General features: G+C 60.7%; 8 protein-coding genes across 10 annotated transcripts; 4 read left to right on the top strand and 4 right to left on the bottom strand.

Annotated features, from left to right (window-relative positions):
* The first annotated feature begins 74 nt into the window (after nucleotides 1-74).
* On the top strand, nucleotides 75-859 carry atg12 (Ubiquitin-like protein). Its single transcript, XM_047985709.1, has 2 exons — nucleotides 75-652; nucleotides 720-859. Exons 1-2 carry the CDS (start codon nucleotides 197-199, stop codon nucleotides 780-782), a joined length of 519 nt encoding a protein of 172 aa, XP_047841686.1. The 5' UTR covers nucleotides 75-196; the 3' UTR covers nucleotides 783-859.
* ECM31 (3-methyl-2-oxobutanoate hydroxymethyltransferase) lies at nucleotides 364-2543 on the bottom strand. Its single transcript, XM_047985708.1, has 2 exons — nucleotides 1681-2543; nucleotides 364-1598 (listed from the first exon to the last, which is right to left on the bottom strand). Exons 1-2 carry the CDS (start codon nucleotides 2101-2103, stop codon nucleotides 987-989), a joined length of 1035 nt encoding a protein of 344 aa, XP_047841685.1. The 5' UTR covers nucleotides 2104-2543; the 3' UTR covers nucleotides 364-986.
* Nucleotides 2544-4604: 2061 nt separating this feature from the next.
* ubc8 (E2 ubiquitin-conjugating enzyme) lies at nucleotides 4605-5634 on the top strand (the record flags this gene model as incomplete). The annotated part of the gene is made up of 8 exons (XM_047985707.1): nucleotides 4605-4637; nucleotides 4703-4710; nucleotides 4766-4783; nucleotides 4871-4912; nucleotides 4972-5009; nucleotides 5060-5174; nucleotides 5234-5415; nucleotides 5495-5634. The coding sequence occupies 8 exons, from the start codon at nucleotides 4605-4607 to the stop codon at nucleotides 5632-5634; spliced, it is 576 nt and encodes a 191-aa protein (XP_047841684.1).
* A 348-nt stretch (nucleotides 5635-5982) lies between these two features.
* Nucleotides 5983-7454, bottom strand: saf4. The gene has a single exon (XM_047985706.1). The coding sequence runs from the start codon at nucleotides 7383-7385 to the stop codon at nucleotides 6156-6158; it is 1230 nt and encodes a 409-aa protein (XP_047841683.1). The 5' UTR covers nucleotides 7386-7454; the 3' UTR covers nucleotides 5983-6155.
* A 3212-nt stretch (nucleotides 7455-10666) lies between these two features.
* On the top strand, nucleotides 10667-12126 carry JDV02_004483 (uncharacterized protein; the record flags this gene model as incomplete). Its single annotated transcript, XM_047985705.1, has 2 exons — nucleotides 10667-11241; nucleotides 11391-12126. The coding sequence occupies 2 exons, from the start codon at nucleotides 10667-10669 to the stop codon at nucleotides 12124-12126; spliced, it is 1311 nt and encodes a 436-aa protein (XP_047841682.1).
* Nucleotides 12127-12300: 174 nt separating this feature from the next.
* On the bottom strand, nucleotides 12301-14356 carry JDV02_004482 (uncharacterized protein). Of its 2 annotated transcripts, XM_047985703.1 has the most exons (5): nucleotides 14042-14356; nucleotides 13753-13820; nucleotides 13278-13666; nucleotides 13125-13189; nucleotides 12301-13039 (listed from the first exon to the last, which is right to left on the bottom strand). In XM_047985703.1, the coding sequence occupies exons 1-5, from the start codon at nucleotides 14250-14252 to the stop codon at nucleotides 12582-12584; spliced, it is 1191 nt and encodes a 396-aa protein (XP_047841680.1). In that variant the 5' UTR covers nucleotides 14253-14356; the 3' UTR covers nucleotides 12301-12581. The 2 variants fall into 2 exon arrangements, with proteins under 2 accessions (XP_047841680.1, XP_047841681.1); XM_047985704.1 differs by having other exon boundaries at nucleotides 12301-13189.
* A 1314-nt stretch (nucleotides 14357-15670) lies between these two features.
* On the top strand, nucleotides 15671-20442 carry JDV02_004481 (uncharacterized protein). Of its 2 annotated transcripts, XM_047985701.1 has the most exons (2): nucleotides 15671-19716; nucleotides 19762-20442. In XM_047985701.1, exon 1 carries the CDS (start codon nucleotides 16824-16826, stop codon nucleotides 19083-19085), a length of 2262 nt encoding a protein of 753 aa, XP_047841678.1. In that variant the 5' UTR covers nucleotides 15671-16823; the 3' UTR covers nucleotides 19086-19716; nucleotides 19762-20442. The 2 variants fall into 2 exon arrangements, with proteins under 2 accessions (XP_047841678.1, XP_047841679.1); XM_047985702.1 differs by having other exon boundaries at nucleotides 16930-20442.
* Nucleotides 19749-22214, bottom strand: JDV02_004480 (uncharacterized protein; the record flags this gene model as incomplete). The annotated part of the gene is made up of 3 exons (XM_047985700.1): nucleotides 19749-20322; nucleotides 20378-21058; nucleotides 21112-22214. The coding sequence occupies 3 exons, from the start codon at nucleotides 22212-22214 to the stop codon at nucleotides 19749-19751; spliced, it is 2358 nt and encodes a 785-aa protein (XP_047841677.1).
* Between the last annotated feature and the right edge of the window lie 915 nt (nucleotides 22215-23129).

Here is a 23129-nt window from a genome sequence, read left to right as displayed (position 1 = left end):
ACTGTACTTACTGCACTGTAGCGCTGACCACGGAGAAGCACTACAGAGCTCCGACTCGCAGCTGCCTGTCGCACCGACACATGTCACCGCTCGCACAACAATGCCAACACCCTCATAAGCCCAGACACCAGACATCCGGCAAAAACAAGGCGCTCGGAAACGAAACCAGGATTTTGGCGCTTGCATATCGTTGACCATGGAACCCCCACATCACCGGGCCAGCAGCAGCACCAGCCCCTCACCGGCCGCGGCCGTGGCCCCCGCGTCACCGGTGCCCGAGACAAACCCAGACCCAGACTCAGACTCGGACTCGGCGGCGGCGGCGGCAGCGGCGGAGGAGGAGCAGCAGCTGCCGCTGACCATGTCGGCGTCGGTGGTGCTGGCGGACCTGCCGCGGGACGCGACGGCGGCGCTGGCGAGCGCGGCGGCGCCGGCGCCGGACAGAAAGGTGGTGGTGCGGTTCAAGCCCGTCGGGGGCGCGGCGCCGGCGCTGCAGCAGGACCTATGCAAGATCACGGCGACGCGACGCTTCGAGGAGGTGGTGCGGTACCTGCGGCGGAAGCTGCGCTGCAGGGACACGGACAGCGTGTTCCTGTACGTCAACTCGGCGTTTGCGCCGTCGCTGGACGAGGTGGTTGGGAATTTGCACCAGGTGAATTGCCACTCGCTCATCCGCGTCCCCGCGGCTCAAGAGTTGATGAGTTGTTGACCGGATGCAGTGCTTCAAGAACGCGTCGGATCAGCTTGTCGTTGCCTATTCTATGACCCCAGCGTTTGGATGAGGTGTCTACTACCCGCCATCTACCCTCATCATTTGCTACAAACAAATATTTCGCCAACTCTAAAATGTAGTCTTCTCCCGCCATCAGATCTCATCATGAATCGCTAAAAACAAGAATGCAATGCGCTCGCTCAAAAAAGACAACCGCCGCCACCGCGCGCCATTATGTTACCCGAACAGAAACCGCCCTCTCAGCCACCGCTCACTACATCTCCTTGATAGCTTTGGAAAACGCCGCCAGCTCCCCTTCGGGAATCGGATAGGTGTGCTCGGCTGCCGGATACTGGCGGCTCTTGACCTCGTCGCGATATGCCTCGATGGCCCGCCTTGACTCGCCCCAGACGTCGCCGTACTTCTTGACGAACTTGGGAAGGAACCTGCCGGGTGGGAAATTGCCGGCCATGTCGGTCTGGACCAGTACCTGACCGGAGCAGCCGGCGCCGGCGCCGATGCCAATGGTCGGGATAGACAGCCTTTGCGTGATGAGCTCGGCAACCTCGGCCGGGACGGCCTCGAGCACAACGGCGAAGCAGCCGGCTTCCTGGACGGCGAGCGCGTCCTCGAGGACACCGAGGGCGCCGTCCTTGGTCTTGCCCTGGACGCGGAACCCGCCGAGGGCATTTTGACGCTGCGGGGTCAGGCCGACATGGCCCAGCACGGGGATGCCAGCTGTGGTGATTTTTCGAATGGTCGGCGCCATTTCCTTGCCGCCTTCGAGCTTGACGCTCTGGACGCGGCCATCCTTGATGAAGCGTATCGCTGTGGCGAGTGCCTGCTCCGGCGAGATCTCATACGATCCCATTGGCAGATCGCCAACCTACAGACCATCCTGGTCAGCGACCCTGGCGCGGATGGGATGGTGGGGCTTAGACCGAGACAAAGGGGATCGATCGACTTACGGTGAAGGCCGTCTTTGTGGCTCTCGCAACGGAGCGACAGTGCAGCAACATTTCTTCGACCAGAACCTCACTCGTGTCCTCCATGCCTAGGGCCACCATAGCGAGGCTATCGCCAACCAGGACGACGTCCATGCCGGCATGGTCGGCCACGTGGGCACTGGGGAAGTCGTGGGCCGTGATCATGGTGATGGGGTCGCCCTTTTTGTGCAGAGACCTCAGTGTAGCGATAGTGACCTTCTTGCGCGGGCTGGAAGGGGGAGCACCCATGGGCGAGTGGGAGCTATATCTAGTTTGACATGCCGCCGCGGGTGTATAGAGGAGCGAGTGAGAGGGATGGGCGTGAGGGAGGGCAAGAACACGAGGCCGCGCAGAGCGTGCCACGGAGGTACACGTCCGCCGCATGGATGATAGTGCCAAGGACATGATGTGTACAGAGGGCAGCGAGGTATTAACAAGATATGGCGATGTTATGTATAAGTGTTGACGAGGGTGAGGTAAGGTGTGTGTGTAGAGTGTGGCCACGTGACGTCGATGTACCTCGGGTGCAGTGCAGTCGCAGGCGTCAACGCAGGTACCTGGACGACATGCAGGGTCCGGGGGTGTGGGCGGTGGTGGGTGGGTGGTTGCAACGGATGGCGGCGTACCGGCAACAAGACAGTGAAAGAAAGAAAGCCCAAGCCACGCGAATCAGGAACCGGGTTCTCACGCGTGGCGATGGGAGGCAAAGAATAAGGAGCTCAGGGGAAGGGTTGAGAAAAAAGGACCAGGCCGGGAAATTTTAGGACGGCGGAGGATGCGCGGGTTTTTATCGAGACGAGCATGATGGTTTTTACGATGTAGAATTGAGTATCTCTGGAAATTGGCCCTGGTGGTTTTTTCCTCGCCCGCCATTCTGGAGGCTACCGCGCAGATGCGAGCACCCGGGCTGCCTAAGGTACTTGTTGGGGGGGACACCAGCCCCACTGCCCTGGGGCCTTTCAAAGACCGACCCGAGGGACGGGCTCTGTTGTGGCCGAGGGTGGTACGGCGCGGGGCATCTGCTCAGTACAGGTGCTACTAGAGGAGGGGCATTCAGCTGGCAGCGAGTGCCCAGGGGGTACCCGACAGTTCACAGTGCACTTTTCAGGCGGTGGTGGTTACTGCTGTCGGGTGCTCCTGGGCTGGGGGACTGGCGCACAGCAGCCCTGGAGGGCACGGGCGCGCCGATTGGGAGGGGGGGTTCGGAGGGGGCTCGGACGGATGGACGGGGGAGGCGAAAGAATGTGAATGAATGGGCCGAGGCATCCCCATTTCCCTGATGGCTCGGCCTTGGGCCACCGTAACACGCTTTGAGCATTTATACTGTAATACCTAGTTACCCCGTACGATGACAACGGTGATGAGTCAGCGAGGCAAGGCGATGTTGGTTTGCTTCTTGGTCGCGTGAGGCCCTGCGAATGTGATTCTCTCGGTTCCCGGTCCCCTACATTCGCGATCGTACATACGTAGTACGTACGTGCATCTTGCTAAAGTAATATATAAGTCCGCAACACACCTTGATGGTGTGGCCCGCGATGTGCGAGCGTGCGAGCGAGCGAGCGGGTGATGTCTTGCGCTGTGCTGGTGTTCCCATGCGGCTGCCTATACTGTATTACTTCGTACCTTGTTGCACCAGAATCCGCGCGCACCTTTTGTGCCTTTGTCCTACCTACCCCAGCCGAGCTGCAGGATTCATTTATTGTGGTCGCAGAGAGTTATTACGGGCGGTATGGTAACCTTAGTACTAGTAAGCTGGGTCGTGTGCATCTGTCAAAAAATACTGCCATCATCGTCGCACTTCGCTTTTTCATGCCACAACTGCCGCGAGCGCCTGATTGACAGGGCCGGCCCCTGGGATCTGCGCCTGGAAGGGTGGTGGCGGCCTGATCCGACGAGTGGGCGCGTGAGGTGCGTCGCCGACTGCGCTGCCATCAGTCAGTCACTCCGGCAGGGGGGAGCGTGCGTGTGTGTGTGTGTGTGTGTGTCAGGGCCCGTACCGCGCCGCCACGGCAAGGAGACCGACAGGGTTCTCTCGTCCCGCTCGAGTCAGGACTGCGACGAACGGTCGAGATATGTATGTATGTATGCTGTGCCTCTACCTGTGCTGTTGCCACAAGTCGCCTGAATCCTCCGTCCATCGGTCCGCCAGCCAGCCAGCCAACCAGCCGCCGTTGGGTCGATGGCGCAAAAGGAGGTCCCATGTTATGGCGCAACGAGCCGGTGGCCGCCGCCTCTTCTCCGTTGGGGCAAGTAAAATGGGAAGGTACTAACGCAAGCCGGGGGCGGGCTGGGCAACGGTAAGGTATGAATGACAACATGTCCCACGTAGGAGGCGCGGCGCTCCAAGTACAGTACAGTACATAGCCCAGTCCGCGTCTGTACCCGCACCTCGGGGGCCGTGAGGTGAGGTGGTATCCACGATTTGCAGCGGAGACGGCGCCCAAAGTCCGCCAAGGTTTAGCGCATTTCCCGCTGGTTCCAGGCCATGGAGCCCCAGCGCAGGTCCCCGCACCCCCCGTGACTCCCGCCCTCAGGCGTCGCCAGCCGTCCATCACTTGGCGACTCCCCTCCTTGTCCCACCCTGTCGTCCTCTTTCCCCCCGAACCATCCTCAAACCTCAACTCATAATCGTCTTGAATACCATACTGCGTGCAGCGTCGACGCAAATCCTGTTCTGCTTCTTTTCGCCCGGGGATCTCTTCTTCCTACTCACCCCCCTCCCTGCTGCTATTACCGGCTCCGACGACACGGAGCACATTACCCCGAGCACACCGCTTTCCACGACCCCGTAGCCCGCCCAGCAGGTCGACGAGTGACGTCGCGCCTTTGCGGTCCCCTGGACACTGCGATAGCGCTCACCTTCCCCCCCTCCCCCCACATCCGCGGAGCCGATCCCAGCCGCAACCATGAGCAGCCCACGGCGCAGGATCGAGACAGATGTGAGTGCAGCATTTTGCTGTTCCGGGAGACGTCGTTGCGTGCCGCTGACGTTGCATGTTCCTAGGTCATGAAGTAGGCGGCGCCGCGTTGGGCTGCAATACGACTGTGATGCTAACTTGTGCTGCAGAATGTATGCACAACCGCCGTCGCAACACGGCTCCTCGGCCGGACTGACACGCGCAGGCTCATGAGCGACTACGAGGTGACTCTGGTCAACGATAACAGTGCGCAGTCCCGACCCTGCCGACCTCTTCCGCGCTGACCGATTCGCAGTGTAAGTCCCGCGGCCGCTGCCACCGACCCCCACCCTACCGATCCTCATACCCGCGACAGGCAAGAGTTCTATGTTAGGTTCAAGGGACCTGCAGAAAGTATGTCCTTCGAAAATCGAGGAATCGTCGCACCGCTGACAAGACGGCAGCGCCATTCGAGGGCGGCCTGTGGAAGGTCCACGTCGAACTACCGGATACGTACCCGTATAAGAGCCCGAGCATCGGATTCGTGAACCGCATCTTCCACCCCAACATTGACGAGTTGTACGCCCCACCTCCCACGAGAAAGGGCGAAGCGCCCGTTGACGATTTCTTTCTGCCAGGTCCGGCTCCGTGTGCCTCGACGTCATCAACCAGACCTGGTCGCCCATGTTTGACATGATCAACATCTTCGAGGTGTTCCTACCACAGCTCCTGCGATACCCGAACCCGACGGACCCCCTCAACGGCGAGGCCGCCGCTCTTCTGATACGAGAGCCGAAAAGCTACGAAGCCAAAGTCAAGGGTGAGCCACGCATGCGTCGAACCCCGACCGGGCGTGCGCGAATGCATGCATGCCATGCATGGAGCTGACACGTGCACAGAGTACGTCCAAAAGTATGCGACAAAGGATGCCGCCGACGAGGCCGGCGCGGAGAGCGAAGACGACGACGACATGTCCTCGGTCGCCAGCTTCGACAACGACGAGGACGAGGAGCCCGCCGGTCAAATGGACGACGTATGAGAATGCAGGGGGGAAGACACGAGTTACGCCGCGTTCCCATTTCAACGGCGTCGGATTGGTAGTAGCAAAACTTGTTGGCACAGCAGCACGGAATGGCGTGCTTTATACAGCGGTTGGAGTTGCATAAGCCAAAGTTGATTGCGTTTATTTTTTTGGTAGCCAAGTTGACGCCGGCTACACGGCTCGAACTGCGACACCGGGACAAGCCTGCGGCTGCCGCGTCACTGGGTAGTTGGTTTAGCGGAGGATGTGAGGCTCCCGCGTCAAGAAGCGTGCCTGTTCAAATTGCAGGCTTGACGGCCATGCGCGCTCATCACATGTTCATACAGGAATAAATTGAACGTTTACGCCGTGTTCTCGTACAAGAAAGGTCCCGCGAGGGGAGGGTATCATCTAATGTCCTGAGGCAGGGCTCCTGTGCCATGTAATCCGTGATCCGGGTCCCCAAACGCTATCTGATGCAACCGTTGAAAGATCCCACCAACGCCCACCCAAAAAACTCCAAAACAAAAAAGCAATACTTAGTCGGAGTCGTAATCCACCAGCCCGCTGGCGGCTTTCGTCGTCGACTGCGCGGCGTCAGTCGGTGGCGGTTCGGGCACGGCCTCGGACTCGGGCTCCACCACACGCTTTCTCTTGACAGGGAGCCTCGGCGGCGGCAGCGGCTTTGCGTCCCGGGTCGACGTCGTCTGGAGGAAGGGGTCCTTTGCGGCGCGCGTGTTGGTGACGAGGGTCGAGAGGAGCGCGTCCCTGTCCCTGGCCGCCTTTGCGTCCGCCTTGAGGGGCTTTCTCGTCGTCGTCGTCGTCGAGCGGCGCGTGGCGGAAACGACGGCGGCGGCTGTCGACGACGATGACGGGGACGAAGCCGCTGCAGCTGCAGCAGTAGCCGACGACGACGAGGGCGAGTTGTTGTTTATGTTCTTGTTGTTGTTGGCGGCGGCGGCAAAGAGCGGCTTCGCCATCGCCGCGGAACCGTCGCCGTCACCCACGTCGGGAACCCCAAAGTCGACGAGCGCGGCGCGGCGGGCGTCGTCGTCGGTCTCCGGGAGGAGGTCGATGGCCAGGCCCATGCGGTCGCGCAGGGCGTCGTCGTCGGCGGCCCGGGCCTCGCGCTGCTTCCTCCTTGCGCGAAACGCCCTGCGCAGGCGCTGGTTCTGCGCGTAGGGGTCGTCCCAGCGGCGGGCCGAGTCCTCGAGCAGGCCGGCGATGCGCTCGCCCGCGTGGCGGAGCTGCTCGCGGTCCTCGATGGTGCGCTCGAGCTTGGCGAAGGCGGTGCGGCGGCGGCGTGCCTGCTCTTCCTGCTCCTGGGCGGCGGCAGAGGAGGGGGGGAGGAGAACGACGAGGTCGCCATCGTCGCCGTCGCGGAGACGCTGCCGGTCCTCACCCGTGTCGCGCCGCATGCCGCCCTCGACGACGACGTAGGCCGTGTTCTGGGGGTCGGTGCGAATCTCGATGGCGCCGCCGCAGTCGGCGTGGCGGAAGCGAAAGGACCAGACGGGCGTGGAGAGGTAGGCGCCGGCGCGGCGCTTCTGGGCGTTGAAGCGCACGCCCTGGCCGATGAGGGTCGGCTTGGGGCACGAGGCGCACCAGACGGCGAAGGGCATCTCGAAGCGGACCGTGGGCGCGGGTGCCGACGACGATGTCGATGTTGTCGACGGGGGACGGCGCTGCTTCTTGCCGTGCAGGCGGTTGCCCGTGGTCGTGCCCTCCAGGTCGGGGGGCACGTACCGGCCCATGTTGAAGCCCTGCATGGCGGCGGCGATGCGGCGATGCGGCGGGTGAGCGCGACGCTGGATGAGGAAGAGGAGAGCCGTGCTGGTGGTGGTGGTTGGCGGCGGTGGTCGTGGGTCGTGATTGTTTGGTGACAGTGAGTGGGCGATTTTTTGGGGAGGGCGCAGCGAGGCGGCGGGGCGACAGTGCCAGCGACAAACAGTCATCAGCAGGGCCGCTGCCAGTGGGGGGCAAGACACGGTCCTGCCACGGACGGACGGGGCCCGCGCTAACAAATGCGCCCCCCATCCCCATGTCAGCGGCCGGGCGGCAGTGGATGCCGAGCCGGGGTGGGTCTGCCCCGTCCGCCCGGCCCCGGGGGGGGGGGCCAGGAGACGGATCGGGCGGCGCTTCGGTTGCCGTAGAGCTCTCCACTTTCACCCTGCCGCAGAAGAGTCGCATCGCCTTGCACTGAGCTGTCCGCAGATGCGCGGAAACCACCAAGGCTCGCTTGCTCTTTACTGCCTCCGGTGTCGAGAGGAGTGTTATTCACAGGGGCCTTCGCGTCCCGCTCATTGGCGAGGTAGCACTCGCGTCCACGGTCGGTTTTGAAGACCTCGCCCGTACTCACCGGTCCGCTTACGACCCCGCTCTTCCCCGAGGCCCATTGACTCTAGTTGCGCTCAAAAGGCCATGTACGGCCTTGGGCGCGTAAAGAAGTCCCCAACAAGAAATTTGTCGCGGGTCTAGGGTGACATGAACGACCTTGGTACGCTGCCAAGACGCCTCGGTTATACCCGGGGTCCGTGGCCTCACCATAGAGACGATTGTATTCTTCAAGGCGGTATTGTGTGTAGATTGGGTCCGAAAGAAAGTACCAGTAGGTTTGTTGACCCCCTTCAAAAAGGCCCTGCCTTGATTGATGAGAGCGCAAGGAGAAAACTATATGTCAACGGCTTCTACTTCGCAAGCCGACGGCAAGATCGCTGTACAAGTCACGAGTATAGCCATCGCTGAAAGCACTACAGTCCGTTACCCCCCATTTCCCTGTTACGCCCCACAGGTTCTTCATGTAATATTCGCGTGTTGTCGGAGGTTGCATGGAGAGTGGCCGCCCCACATTGGCTCTCTGGGCATTTGAAATGGGCTTGCCGATTCTCAGCGTAGTAGCACTGCTGTGCGGTATCGGACATAGGTCGTGGAACGGCACTGTTCACACATGCAGTGCCAACGGCTAAGGAAGGAAAGAGGAGGGTGGGAGATGATGGATGGTGGCCCAACTTTCCGGGCCAGAGTTTATGCTAGTCTAAGCCCGTGTATTTATACGCAAGGTGCCTGCCTCCGAAACATATCACGAGAAAATCTGCCGACCATCTCTACACTCCATCTATATGGTCCAGGCTCCCAAGTACGACTAATTACAAGTGCCATTCTCCGCTTAGAAAATTTTAATCATGAAGACCTCCGTCATTTACCTCACCCTTCTGCCAGGGCTATCTTGGGCTGTCATCAACTCTAGTTCTAGTAATAGGAGATGTCACGAGTACAACCCAGCATTGCAAACGGTAGAGAATACCCCGCCATCGCGTCCGGAACGAATGCGGGCACGCACTAACATCGCCTTTAGAGAACGCTAGAGGAGGTCAAGCTCTTCACCGATTGTATATTCGGAGACAAAGTCTTCACCGTCGATGCCTCTAAGGCAAGTGGCCGACTATTCTAACGCTCCCGCAGGCGGCGTGCTGACATTGGGTAATGCGATAGACTGGTCAAGAAGGGTGGGGGCTTTACTTCGAGGTCGTCATGGAGCTTGACATGGGCAAGACCAAGGTGAGTGTGAGGCCAGTGGCCGTCTCGCGATATTCCTACCTGTTTTCGCTTGTGTGCTCCGCTGACAAACGCTGCCCACGGTGCTGAAAGCCCCCCGAGACCGAACAAGTAAGCAACAAACCATACACAAATAGACCTCGACGGCAGACCTTGTTACTGAACTGGCACACTCAAATCAGGACCGACAAGAAAGAGTGAAGTCCCTCCTTTTACCCCTAGGGAGATCCCCGTCTAGTTGTATTTGCCGTGCTAACCAACGAGTACCCAACGTCGTATAGATCAAGAAAAACCAAAAGGTAAAACTAGCCTCTAGCGGGCTCCTTGAGCACAAGAAACCAGTTGGCGACGGGGCTTGTTCGTACTAACACACCTGAGCGACAGGCGTGGCAGACATTGAGGAACAAGTGCAGCAACTCTGTACGTGGACTTTGCCGCCCCCGAGACCGAGCCCTGCTGCGCCGGAGACGTTGTGAGGAGTCGTGCGCTTACATGGGCACAGTGCAACAACTGCAAAGCCGAATTCGCGCCCAGAAATGTCGATGTGAGTCTGTCGCCGGCCCCCGTCCGTCCCCCCCGGGTGGTGAGACTTTCAATATCCAGCTCTGCCTCTCTGACAATGAAAACTACTGCTGTTAGCTTGCGGTGCGATGCGAGCCCGGGCAGCGCTCCGACGAGACTGAAAAGCGAAACGATGTCGAATAGCCCCCCCGGGAAGAAGAAGCGACGATCCATGTAAGCCGGAGGTTCTGTGGCCAATTAACCAACGGCGACTAGACTGTTGGGAGAATCCTGCTTCGGTGTCTCGAGTTTCGCGGGGAGTCGCTACAAGCTTCAGTGGGCGAGACCATCAAGCAAGTGAGCACACATGGCTACGGGGACATGAGAAGACGTAACAGAAGCCGGATCATTCCAAGTTCAAATCGATTTCGGTGCATCTTTGCAAGGGTTTAGTGGCAACCCGTGTCGGAAACAGGGGCGAATGGCATTGAGGCCAGTTGGGAAGACAACGACAGGCAGGCGCGTTCTTCGCACGGGGTTGAAAGTCGCCCGATTGCATCTTTGCTCAGTTGAAGCCAGAAGTTGCTTTGTGTGTTAGAAGGTCCGTGGCTGCAGCCTGCATATCGGAGTCATGTATCTCCTGTAGCCGGGTTTCTAGGCGTCATATAGCCCCTATAAACTGACCCAACGGTGCATATATATATAGGGGGGCATAGGTCCCGGCAATAGATGGAAAAAGTCAAAACTCCTTGTGACCCGGAAAAAGGCCCCTTTGCAACATTATTTCATCCTTTTCTCTGGTGAGGGAGAAACTGGCTGCAAGGTTTTCCATCAACAAGTTCAACTGCGGACGGGTCGTTTGGGGACTGGGTCGTGTGCAATTTGACGCTGCTGAATCTTCACAGCCGGGCAACTTGCAGCAGTCGAGGGAGAGAGAGCAGGAGGATGAGTCAACTGAGCGCCGCCGACCTCAACTTGAAGCCATCGTCAGCGAATGTCAGCGGCACACCCACCAGCGAAGCAGACGGCCATCGTCGGCCTTGACGATGGCAACATCGGGCTGCGGCGAGACGCCCCCGTGCCGCTGCCGCAGCAGCAGCTCGCCGACGACATGATCCTGGTGAGAAACGTGGCCGTGGCGCTCAGCTCCATGGACGCCAAGTTGGTGGCCACCACCACCACCATCACTCCCGGCGCCATCGCAGGCATGGACTTTGCGGGCGAAGTCGTCGCCCTCGGCTCCAACGTCCGCACGGCCGCGCCCATCCGAGTGGGAGATCGCGTCTGTGGCGCGGTGCCGGGCATGCACGCGCCGTCATCCCCCGAGATGGTGGGCGCCTTCGCCGAGTATACAGTCGCCGCAGATATCACCACGATGAAGATCCCCGGCTACATGTCCTTTGAGGCCGGAGCGTCTCTCGGCAGTGGCTTGGGCGCCGTTGGCATGGCCCTATTCCAGTCCCTAGACGTACCGGGCACACCGAAGCGCCCCGCGGAGAAGCCTGTGGACGTGCTCGTGTATGGTGGCAGCACTGCGAACGGCACTCTGGCGATGCAGCTGCTCAAGCTGTGAGTTGGCTCTGGCTGCTCTGTCTCTCTCTCTCTCTCTCTCTCTCTCCATCTCCATCTATTTGAACCTCGATCATCTCGTTGTTGCTCCTCTTATCCATCTTCTCGTTCAGATGCTAACACAGGCCCTATTCGTGCTGCTTGGCAAGCTCGGGGCTGCGCGTCATCGCGACTTGCTCGCCTCACAACTTCGCCCTCGTACGCTCCTACGGAGCTGATGCGGTCTTCGACTACAGAGCGCCATTATGCACTGACGATATCCGCAATTATACGCATAACTCGCTGCGCTTCGCGCTCGACTGCATCTCGGAGCCGGAGACGATGCAGTTTTGCTATGCCTGCATCGGCAGGCAAGGGGGCAAGTACACCGCGCTCGAGCCGTATCCCGAGTTCCTCCATACTCGGCCAAACGCCGCCGTCGTGCCAGACTGGGTCCCTGGGCCGGCAGTGTTCGGGAAGAGGCTCGGCTGGCCAGAGCCATCGTTTGCGCGAGTTCCCAGCGACGAGCAGCGAGCATTCGTCATCGAATGGTTCGCCATCGCACAAGAACTCCTCGACGGGGGGAAGCTAAAGCCGCATCCGCTGCGACTGCTGCCCGGCGGTCTTGACGGTGTCCTCCACGGCCTGGAGCAGCTCAGGCTGAAAAGGGTCTCGGGCGAGAAGCTCGTCTGCCGCGTTCAGGCCTCCCTCCACGAGAACATGGACCGGATACTGGCCGAGGAGCCGACGCCATCAGGGCAGAAGAGGTATCTGGTGCGTTATACGGGGCCCGAGGGGGCCAGCAGCAGTAGCAGCAGCAGCAGCAAATGGGTCGAGGTCGACAAGCTTCAGGAGAAGCCACAGATTCTGCACGACTGGTACAAGGAGAAATGGTGGACCACTTGAGCTCCCTTCACCAAGAATATGAGGGGTGTCCCCCTGATGAGTGAGTGAGTGAGCCCTTGGATGCAACTGGAAGATGATGCAAGCTCTCCCTCACAGAGCGAATGCCAACAGCTTCAATTTCGGCGGGGTCAACGCACACGGGATCCCGGAGAGCTATGCAGCAAAGCTGGGTAACGGGTATCAAGACGAAAATGAATTCTGGTTCGAATCTTCTCTACAACGTCCCACGAAAATGCTTACAGCGCTCCACCCCATACCACAACACTAACCGCTCATATTCCACTCGCCCTTCTGGCGCCTCTTTCATACACGCACACAAAATCGACTGTGTAGTAATAAACAGAGCAAGTCGTGCCCTCATATAAATCAACGCCCGTCCGGTATCTGTTCCCCCCCCCACGTAACGAGGCTTTCTCACCCCACCGTCCCTCGAGCAATACCCTTCCAGTACAAGATTACATGCGAGCCACCGTCGACCCCGAATGATGGGACAAGGACTCCTCGTGACCCCCGCCAGCCGACACTTCCTGGTCGATGGCCGTGCGCACGGCGATGCTGTTGAGCTCCATCTCGGACGAGTCGCTCGCCCTCTCCAGGTCGTCGTCGACCATGGCGCGGTTGTGGTGGTGGTGGTGGTTCGGGCGCGACGCCTCGCCGCGGCCGTGGTGCAGCCCCTTGACCGTCGTCTGGATGACGCTCTTCTTACCGGCGCCGCCCGGCGTGGTGGCCGACGAGTCGTACGCGGCCGAGTAGCCGTTGCCGGCGCCGGCGCCGCTGGCCGCCGAGGCGCCCGATGGGGCGGGCCCGCTGCGAAGCACCCGGCGGAAAAGGGGCGCCATCTGGGGCATGCAGCCGCAGAGGATGGAGAGCTCGTTCTCGAGGATGGTCCACAGGCTCTGGCCCGCGGTCGAGGCTGATGAGGGGAAGGGGGGAACAGAACGTCAGCTGCCAGTCGGAGAGGTGGTGGGCAAATACAGAGTAAAGAGGGGAGTACTTGCTCGATAGATGGTTCGTATTAAAGGTAAAGAACTGGACGACACGCAGAGCGCTGAATATACAAACACTAGAGGAGGCGCGAGTCCGTGTAAGCTTAGACCGAAGGGGATGGATATATGATGGCGGGTCGGCCGCCCGTCGTCTCGCGCACGTACATGAGGCCCACGCACAAGACCACCTGGACGGCAATCTTTTGCTTGCGGCGGATGCGGAGCCTCCATATGGTAGGCGTGGGGATGATGAGGATGGTGATGTCGGCGACGGCGGCGACGATGGCGCTAAAGATGTTGAGGCTCTCGTACTGCTCGTTGGGGATGCACGAGCCGCCGGGGATGGTGCGGTCCCAGTAGAAGGAGACGGGGCGGCACATGAAGGTGGTGTAGAGGACGGCGAAGATGCCCCAGACGACGACGCTCGCGAAGACGACCTTGAGGGCGAGGACGACGGGCCGCGTCAGGCCCAGCACGCGCCGGATGAAGATGATGATGGACAGCTTGACGCATGCCTGCGACGTGGCCCAGAACTTTGTCACGAGCCACGAGCCCTGGAGTTGATGACTTGTAAGTGAACGAACTCACGGCGAGGCTCGGCGCGAGGGGCATGATATGGATACGGAATATTGGAACGTACAATGTTGAATCGTATCTGCCGGTAGTGCGGCAAGTCTTGTGCGGCGACGCCCACGCCGTTGAAGGCCTCTGCGATGTTTCTCTCTCAGTCAGCTCGACGGCACTTTTTTTTCACTTTGAACTCTTAAGCTTTATCCATCCAGCCCTCCATCCATCCATCCATCACGATGTTGTTTCGTAGAGGAGGAGGAGAAGGAGGAGCACCCAAGGACAAGGAACCCGCTCAAGTGAAACCATGTATATATATAAAGAAAAGACGAAGGATCAAAAGAAAAAGAGGGACAACAGACTCAACAACACGGCCGCCACGTCCCCCCACATGAGCAGCACCGCGCAGCCCATCAGCACGTCGTCGAGGCGCACCTTGGCCGACACCATCCGCGAGGCGAAGACGCGCATCAGGAACGCAATCGTGGCGAAGGACCCGAACCCGATGCTCACGCCCGCGAGCAGCTGCCGCCACTCGGCCGCCTCGGCGGACTCGGGGAAGTCCCTGGCCATGTTGCTGCGGCCTTGGCTTTTGCTGCTTTTGCTGCTGCTGCTGATGGCAGCGGCGGCGGCAGCCCCATCGACCGACCGCCCGCTACGTGGTGGTTGCTGCTGCTCGGAACTAATAAAGGAATGCGCTGCTGCTGCTGCTGCTGCTGCTGTGGAGAAGAAAGTGGAAGTAATTATAATAAAAAAGAGTGATGAGTATGAAGGGGTTCCTCGGGAAAACAAAGAGCGTCGTCGTCTCTCATCACCCGGCGTCCTTCTTCATGACTGCAGGCCGTCTTATACAGCAAGGCAAGGCAGAGTAGACGCGACGCGGCTCTTTCATGAGGAACGGGGGGAGGGAAGAAAAAAAAAAGTGACCAGCAAGCAGCAGCAGGATTCACAAGACGGGGGAAAGAGGAAGGAAGGGTAGAGTATGGTAGGGTAGAGTATGGTAGGGTAGGGTAGGGTAGGCGAGGTAGGCAGGGTAGGAAGACGGCGGCGAACGGCTTTCTTTCTTCATCTGTGCTGCTGTGCTGCCTGCCTGTGTATGCGGTGATACAACGGGGGGCAAAGAAAAAGGGCTGCCGTGTTGCCTGTCCATCCTCTTACCTACATATGCGCGCGGCAGACACGCACACACATACATACACACCTGCTCGCTTCCCTGGACAGGACCAACAACAGCGAGCGCGTGTGTTTCACAGACTTTCCCCCACCTCTCTCTCTCTTCTCTCTCTCTCTCACTGGGCGTACTCGGGACTGCATTCTCTCCTTGTCTGCGCCTGTTGCGTCTGATCTTGTGCCTTGTCCCCCCCCCAACCACTCCGCGCCTTCTCTCCCACTCTATCGCTCATACTGTGCCACCCGAGATGAACTCCGACTGCACGCTCTCGGGGCGGCGGCGGCGAGAGTCTCACTCAGGTCATATGCACTGGTACATAACATAGGTAGCCTGCCCGGACGCTGGGGCTTGGCCGTGACGGTAGCACGAATGACGTTGTGCCGCGGGGGTGGAATGGTCCTTATTTTCTGCTCGCTGATGGCTGAGCACATACATTGTATACACGGTATTATACCCACCGCTGTAAAGTACGTACGGATGGGGTAGGAGTAGTATAGGGGGCTCGTGCAAGCTGCTGCTTCAGTGATTTACAGTACAAAAGGGATATTGGAGCCGGGACGAACAGCAGGCATTCACGACATGGACGGACGGACCTTTGTCGGCTGGCCCGAACCGTCATGTATCGAGGATAGCATAGGTAGTACTATCGCGCTCGTACGAGACAAGGACCCGTGGTGGTGCCACATGCGGGATTGCTCCCCCCGGCCATTGTCGGGGCCTCGGGCGTACAGTACAGTATACCTTGTCATCATGTGCATATATATACGTATGGTGGAGGCCGGGCTCAGCCTTCAGGCCCGAATGCCTGCCCCTGAGCCTGTCGTGCCACCCCAACCATCCCATCCCATCCCATCCATCCATCCGTCCAGGCCAGTGCGGTAAGCAAGCGAGCAGCAGCAGCAGCACCTGGACAGGGCAACACAAGACGACCACCCACCTACCTACCTAATCTATCACGTCGCTGGGGCGGCGGCATGGCGGCTACGCTGCGGGGAGAAAAGAAGCGTTCTAGAAGTCCATGTGTCTCTGTCGGCCGACAACTGCCCGCGGGGGGAGGGGCGAGAGAGGTCCACGACGGGCCGTGGGGGGAGGGATAAGACATCAACCATCACACCGCGCGCCACGTACGTAGTTTTGCTGCATCGCCATCGCCTGCCTCCTCGATGAGGCTCCGGTACCGCCGCGTCGACTCGACTCTCCTGTCGCAGGGACTTGCAGAGCCAAAGGAAAACCAGTACATCTGGCCGGTCGCTTATTGCTGCCCCTCCTCCCTCCGGATCAGCAGTCCGACGCTCGGTAGGTCCATCCAATCCTGCCTCGAAAGTTCCCCCAAGCTAGCTATCGGAAGAAAGAGCATGTCTGTCCCCCCCCGTCTCTCGGCCCCCAAGAAACCCACATCGAGGCGAATATGATGACTGCCCTGCCCTTTCACCCCGCCACGATGCAACGTCGAACTCCATCGCCCGCCCGCACTGGCGATCAGGACTGGAAAGCGCCGAGACGGAGGGGTGGGGGGGTCGGTAAGCCCATGCCTTGCCATCATGCAGGACGCGGAGAGCCCCGATCGGCGGCAGGCCGGCCGGGGACAAGGTAACTAATGAATGCCCCAGAGTAGGAGCGAGGCAGCGTGGACAGGTTGACAGGCATGCCATGCAGGGCTCACTCACTCACTGTGCCCGACAACAAACTCGCTCGCCACTCTCTGCTTCCAACCACCACACTATACGGTATACAGTATACAATAGCAGCAGCAGTCAGGCCAGCGGACCGGGCGTAGTCGTTTGTTACACGACACGCAAGACGGGGATTTGTTCTTTCTAAAGAAAGAAACAGGACGAGGAGGGGGAGGGGGAGGGGGAGGGGAAGACCTTCACTCGAACAGAGAGGCTGAGGGCACCGCCGGCAGCTTTGTGGGACGATGGGCTCAGTCACACAGACAAAATCTTACAAAGCACACGCATGTATGTATTCGTATGTGTGTACGTACATATGATGCGAGGACGGGTCGACATGTCGCTTGTCGAATGATACATTACCGACTTCGACCCCACGTCACGTCCCGTTCCGTGTCCCCTCCCCTTGTCTCGCAAGGCCCGAACGGGGAGAGAGCAGCACTAGCACCAGCACAAGTAGATCCAGTCAGTCAAAGTCAAGGTCGTCTTTGTGTCTCTCACCGTCAGCCGCCAACAAGCACTGTCGCAGTCGCCAGTGTCACCACCCCTCCCAGCGGCATGACGCTGCTGATGCTGCTGCTGTCACCACCACCGCTCTTGTTGGTCGTCATGCAGTTGTTGTTGGGCTGCCTGGCCACGCTCCCGGCGGCCGTGTCCGGCACCCGATACGGCGGCGGCGGCTCCGTTCATGTTGTTGGTCCGGCGACGGCCCTCGCGGCGCTCAACGCCAGCGTCGGCGGCCGGGTGCGCGCCACGGAGCCCTTTGCCCTGCCGTGCTTCGCCATGTACGAGGGCCGCCCCAACCCGCGCCGCGACGCCGCCGCCTGCGCCGAGCGCCAGGCCAACTACCGCTCCGCCGCGTACCGCAGCCGCTTCCCCGGCGGCTACATGTACGACCAGTCGTCCGTGTGCGCGTCCGACCCGGCGCCGTCGGGGGACCGCTGTCTGCTCGACCCCGATGACCCGTGGTCCTCTGGTCGCCGCGCGTTGGAGGGCGGCGGCGCCGACTGCAGGCAGGGCAACGTCCCCGCGCACTACCTGGAGGTGAGGGAGGCGAGGGACGTAGTCGAGGCGTTTCGCCACGCGGGCAGCAGGAACAGCGGGAGCAACAGCAGTGTCGCTGATGGAGGCGGGTTGAGGATCGTCGTCAAGAACAGCGGGCATTCGTTTGAGCTCGACAGCAGCGGCAAGGGGGCCCTATCGCTCTGGACGCATAACCTCAAGACGCTGACCCGGCACCGCGCCTTTGTCCCTGACGGATGCAGCAGCAGCGGCGGCTCCGGGGCATCGTCGTCGTCGTCGTCACGCCCCGTCGACGCCATCACCACGGGCGCGGGCGTCACCTGCGGCGAGGCCTACTCCTTCGCCGACGCCGAGGGCGTCGTCATCCTGTGCGGCTACTCGGCGACGGTCGGCCTCGCCGGCGGCTGGGTGCAGAACGGCGGGCACTCGGTGCTCAGCAACGCGCTCGGGCTCGGGGCCGACCGCGTGCTGCAGTTCACCGTCGTGACGCCCGACGGCGCCGTCCGCGTCGCCAACCGGTGCCGCAACGCGGACCTGTTCTGGGCGCTGCGCGGCGGCGGCGGCGGCACCTTTGGCGTCGTCCTGGACGCGACGCATAGGGTCGACCCGGCGGCGCCCATTGCCGTGGCCAACATAAGCGTGCCCGTCCCTCCTCGTCGTAGTGGTGATGGTGGTGGTGACGACGCCGCCGTAGACGTCGTGTACGGCTTCATGGAGACGCTCTTCGACTCGGCCGTCGCCATGGCTGAGGACGGCTGGGGCGGCCACATCTACGGCAACTCCATCGTCTACATGAGCCCCAAGCTGCAGACGGAGGAGGCGGCGAGGCGCTCCATGGCGCCGCTCATCGCCTTTGCCGAGCGGCACCCCGGCAGCAGCGTCAACGTGTCCATCGCGCCGCGCTGGTACCCCATCTTCGACGACTTTGTGCTCAAGGGGTCGTACCCGGTCGGCGACCTGAGCCTCATCAACACGCGCCTCGTGCCCGTAAAGGTGCACACCGACGAGGGCCTGCGCGCGCAGTTCAAGGCCTACATGCGCGAATTCATCGCCACCGTCGGCCCGCCGTACGTGCCCGTCGACGCGCCGTACCTATCCCTGCGTCCGTCGTCGTCATCGTCGTCGTCGTCGTCTTCCTCCTCCTCCTCACCACCATCACCATCTTCATCATCGACGACGGACACCACGGCGACATCGGTGCACCCGGCGTGGTACTCGTCGCTCTGGGAATGGGGCTACCCCAACCGCTGGGCCTGGAACGGCACCCTCGACGACCGCCTGCGCGCCGTCCGCCGCATGCAGGCCCAGACGGCGCGCATGGAGGCCGTGACCCCCGGCGGCGGCGCCTACAAGAACGAGGCCAACCCCTTCACCCCCGACTGGCGCCGCGTCTTCTTCGGCGGCCACTACGACCGCCTGCTCGCCGTCAAGCGCAGGTACGATCCCCGCGGCCTGCTCCGCTGCTGGCGCTGTGTCGGCTGGACGGACGAGGACGCCGCGGCGTCGTGCTTTGGCGCGTTTGATAAGCTCGGCGCGTAGTTTGAGCCTGGGCGGGCTCTGGCTTTTCGGCCCTGGTGGCGGCGGCGCTGGTGATTGTGGGGACGCAAGTGAATGGCCGGGTGCGCCGAGAAACAGATAGAATAGATAGACGAGGCTCTCGATGAGGGAGGGAGTCTGTTTGTGAATTTGGAAAGAAAAGAAGAAGAAAAAGTGTCAAGATTCCGTGGCGGAGTCGATGTTAAAATGGAAAGTGCTCGCTCCGCACTTTCCCCTCACCGATTGCATCGTGTTATAGATAGGTTAGTCAGCCTCACAGTTGGCTGGCTCTTTCACTGGTCTCTCTCTCGCTCGGCCACCTATATAGCTCTTCTTCTTCCTCCCTTCATAGCCCATCAAGCTCTCTCTTCATCATCAGCTGTGCGCCTGTGCCCCTCTTCTCACATCGCACCTCCTTCACCCTCACCCACCGCTCACTTCCCCACACATCATCACCCCATCCTCCTCATCCGGCTCTATACAACATGATCATCACCGCCCTCAGGTCAACCTCCTTATTTCACATAACGATCATGGCAACGACCTCCGTCGCCGTGCTCGCCAAAGCACACATACTCACTCATGAATACAAGAACCAGGCAGGGTCAGAGACTAAGGATATGTATTCAAACTTGTAGGTATAAAACGACGACACGTCGCTTGCGCTCACGACACCCAGCTCGGGGGCCGGTCGCCAGGCTTGGTCCCCCAGTCCGATTCCTCCGTGCCCAGCGTGAGCTCCAGCGTCCACCCCTCCGTGAAGAACTCGTGCCCGATCCAGCTCTTGGTCCACGGCTTCCCGTTCACCGTCGCCTTCTGCACGTACACTTTCTTGTACGACGGATCGAAGCCGATGTTGCGAACCGTCGCCTTCTGGCCCGTCTGCGGCGAGCGGATGCTCACCTCCTCGAAGAACGGCGGGCTGATGAGATAGACGTTTTGCCCGGCCACGGGAAACAGCCCCATCACAGAGAAGAACAGGAACGCGCCCATGGCCCCCGAGTCGTCATTGCCGGGCAGACCGCCGGGGCTCGAGTTGAACGACTTGGGTACGTACGTGTGGATGCGCTCCGTCGAGAGCGCGGGCCTCCCGGCGTAGTGGTAGAGGTACACCGTTAAGAACACTGGTTCGTTGGAGATGTCGGCGAGCCCACTCGTATGGAAGAAGTTGAGGCGCTTGACAAAGGCGTCGTCACCTCCGAGCAACGAGATGAGCGATGATGTCGCATGAGGGACGAAGCTACAAGTGTCAGCGTGGTCACGCAACCTGAGCAACTCGGGTTGAGTTGACTCACAAGAGATACTGCCAGATGCTGGCCTCGAACGTCTCGCTCGGATTCGACGTCAGCGAACAGAACCCAGCCAGCGCCGAACATGCAATCGGGTCTTGGTATCCCCAAGTGCCGTTCATGTACTTTGGCTGGAAGAATCCCTTGAACCCCGTGTCGGTGCCATTGATGATCGAAATTTGGTCCTCCTTCCACACATTTTGCCAGTTCATGCTGCGCTTCATGTACTTCAGATGCGTGTCCATCTTTCCAAGGCCTTCCGCGACAGTCGCCAGGCAAAAGTCGTTGTACGAGTACTCGAGGGTGCGCGACACGCTCCGCGAATTGGTCCCAAAGCCGAGCGGGTCAAAGTCCAGATACGGGATGTAGTCGAGCTTGCGCCAGCTCTGCAGGCCGCCACGGCCATGATACGACCACTCGTGGGGCTCGTTCTCGGCATCGTTAATGATGGCCTTTAGAGCCAGCTCCCAGTCGATGCTTGTGCTCAGGTTCTTGACGTATGCGTCGGCCAGCATCGTGTCGGCGTTGGAGCCCCCCTGCGTCCAGCCTTTACACATTGACATGTGACAGTCGGGCAGCCATCCCTCGTTCTTGTAAATGTCCAGCAGGGTTTGCACCATCTGAGTCTGTGCATGAGGGTCAAGGATCGTCAAGAGTGGGTGCTGTGCCCGGAAACTGTCCCAGAGGCTGCCTTTTGTCAGCGCTCAGCTCCATCGCGCCTGTCAGTGGACTTTGCCTACCAGTAGAAAGAGTCGAAGTAAGGGTTGCCCGTATCCCAGTACGGGTTCTCGCCGGTGTAGTTTTGGGGCGAAATCATGTTCCTGTACGCGCCACTCCAGAAGCTCTTGACCAGGTCATCGGTCGCGCCGCCCTGCTTGATACCAATGGGGCTCAGCTTCTCCCGCCACGCGTCCTTGGCCGACCTGACGAGCCTGTTAAAGTCGGAGAGCGGGTTGGGGATCTCTCGCTCCGCGCTTCGGCACGCCTGCTCGGCGCTCTTGAAGCTCACGCCGACGCGCGCCGTCACGGTGTCATCGCGGTGGGGGTTGAAGCGCGCAAACGCACCGCCCTCGATGTAAAACAGGTTGAAGCCGCGCGTGAGGGAGATGGTCTTGGGCTCGGTGCCGGCGCGGCTATTCACCCAGACGCCCGTGTCGTGGACGTCTGCGCCGAAGAAGTCGACGCAAAAGTGCAGGACATAGGAGCCGGCGCCAAAGCTGGGCAGGAAGGTGCCGTTGCCAACCATGCGACCCGAGTGCTCATCAACGCGGACCGACGCATTCTGCCTGCTCTGCCATAGGTCCGTCAGATCGAGCAGGACGAGCGGGTGCTTGTCGGAGGAGCCGCCAGTGGCACCGGCGAAGTTGAAGCGGTAGAGCGCGGCGTGGTCCGAGACGGTCATGTCGGCGCTCACGCCGTTGTCCAGCTCAATGGCGAAGCGTCCGGGCTCGGCCTTGACGGAGCCATTCTTGTAGTGGACCTTGCGGTCCCCGATGCGGAAGCGGCATGCGTTGAGGTCATCGCCGTCGCAGAGCTGGGGGAAGAGCGGGAAGTTGCCGAGGCTGGGGTTCCCGCCGGTGCCGCTGTCGTGGACGCTCGAGAAGCCCGTCACGTTGCTGCCGTCGAGGCCGAAGCCGCCCGTGTTCTGGCCGTCGACATCGGCGACCGCCTTGGCGAGGCCGTAGGGCCGCGTCGCGCCAGGGAAGACATTGCCGCCATTGGTCGTGCCGATGAGGGGATCCACGTGCGCGAGAGAATCGCATCTGACACCGCCGGCAGCCAGGGCCAGGATCAGGGTCAGGGTCAGCGGCGCGAGAAGGCGCGGGGGCCGGCGTTGACGCATCGCGGGTTGCCGTCTGTGGCGGGTTGGAGTGGTGTCGCGACTCACTCGCCAACACCAACCAAAGCGAGGGGTGAGTCTATGCCCGTGTAACACTGTATTGGTAGGAATAGTGATTCGCAGCTGAGTTAGGCACCGGCGATAGCAACGACAAGCATCGCGTTGCTGTCAGTGAGACATTCTGCACGGCGCGCCGGATTGGCAGGGTCCTGTGTTTATCATTGCTGTCACCCGGCCTACTTCGTGCTTTCATGCGTACGTACATATTACCACCCTCTCCTTCCTCAGTGACACTTGGCTCCCATCATCATCTTGCCTCAACGCGGGGAAGATGGTACGTATACAGTAGTCAGTCGCTGTTCGGGCGAATTCCCGGCGCGACTGCCCCGTTGGCGGCAGCGGTGAGGAGCAACCCGCGACAGCATACCCAGGCTCCTTCCCTCTTGGTGCACCATCCGAGCGTATCACAATCTCGCGCCCAGCACTGCAGCCTGCGGAATGCAGGGAACCTACAGCAGAGCCTTTCTGGCGAGCTCAAGCTGCTGCCACTCCGGCCTCGCCTCAGTACTGCGCGATTCCACGATCCAAATCCAATTTAGCATCGCCTAGTGGCGAGACAAGCGCTCACTCATGACGCCCCGACTGCTTGCCCGCGACGCACGACACGGGCACAGCACAAAGAAAGAGGGCCGGCCAGTGGACATGGCCCCGGACGAGTGACGTCGCCCGCAGCCGCCCTGGAGCTTTCCCCAGCGCGGCATGGCCCCATCGACGAGACGACGATCATCCCGCGAGCCCCCCCGCCGCCATTGCCCTTTCTGGTCTGCGGGGTAACAGGTCAGACACACGGTCAACGACGTGAGTCTTGCCCCCCCCAGACAACAACCAGCACTGCATCCCATGTGTCATTCGTGCGCT

The sequence above is a fragment of the Purpureocillium takamizusanense genome, chromosome 3 (genome assembly GCF_022605165.1).
Source record: "Purpureocillium takamizusanense chromosome 3, complete sequence".
Classification (NCBI taxonomy): Eukaryota; Fungi; Ascomycota; class Sordariomycetes; order Hypocreales; family Ophiocordycipitaceae; genus Purpureocillium; species Purpureocillium takamizusanense.
Note: the sequence above shows the minus strand (reverse complement) of the source record. Positions and strands in the feature narration are given on the sequence as shown.

What these genes read in the sequence shown, in the direction of transcription:
- JDV02_004481 (XM_047985701.1), top strand. Translation starts at nt 16,824, where the DNA reads ATGTGTGTACGTACATATGATGCGAGGACGGGTCGACATGTCGCTTGT.
- atg12 (XM_047985709.1), top strand. Translation starts at nt 197, where the DNA reads ATGGAACCCCCACATCACCGGGCCAGCAGCAGCACCAGCCCCTCACCG. An exon ending in TGGTTGGGAATTTGCACCAG is followed by an intron (nt 653 to 719) that starts GTGAATTGCCAC and finishes GACCGGATGCAG; the next exon opens with TGCTTCAAGAACGCGTCGGA.
- ECM31 (XM_047985708.1), bottom strand. Translation starts at nt 2,103, where the DNA reads ATGTCCTTGGCACTATCATCCATGCGGCGGACGTGTACCTCCGTGGCA. An exon ending in CCACAAAGACGGCCTTCACC is followed by an intron (nt 1,599 to 1,680) that starts GTAAGTCGATCG and finishes GATGGTCTGTAG; the next exon opens with GTTGGCGATCTGCCAATGGG.
- JDV02_004482 (XM_047985703.1), bottom strand. Translation starts at nt 14,252, where the DNA reads ATGGCCAGGGACTTCCCCGAGTCCGCCGAGGCGGCCGAGTGGCGGCAG. An exon ending in GGCAGATACGATTCAACATT is followed by an intron (nt 13,667 to 13,752) that starts GTACGTTCCAAT and finishes CATCAACTCCAG; the next exon opens with GGCTCGTGGCTCGTGACAAA. An exon ending in TAATACGAACCATCTATCGA is followed by an intron (nt 13,040 to 13,124) that starts GCAAGTACTCCC and finishes TCCCCTCATCAG; the next exon opens with CCTCGACCGCGGGCCAGAGC.
- saf4 (XM_047985706.1), bottom strand. Translation starts at nt 7,385, where the DNA reads ATGCAGGGCTTCAACATGGGCCGGTACGTGCCCCCCGACCTGGAGGGC.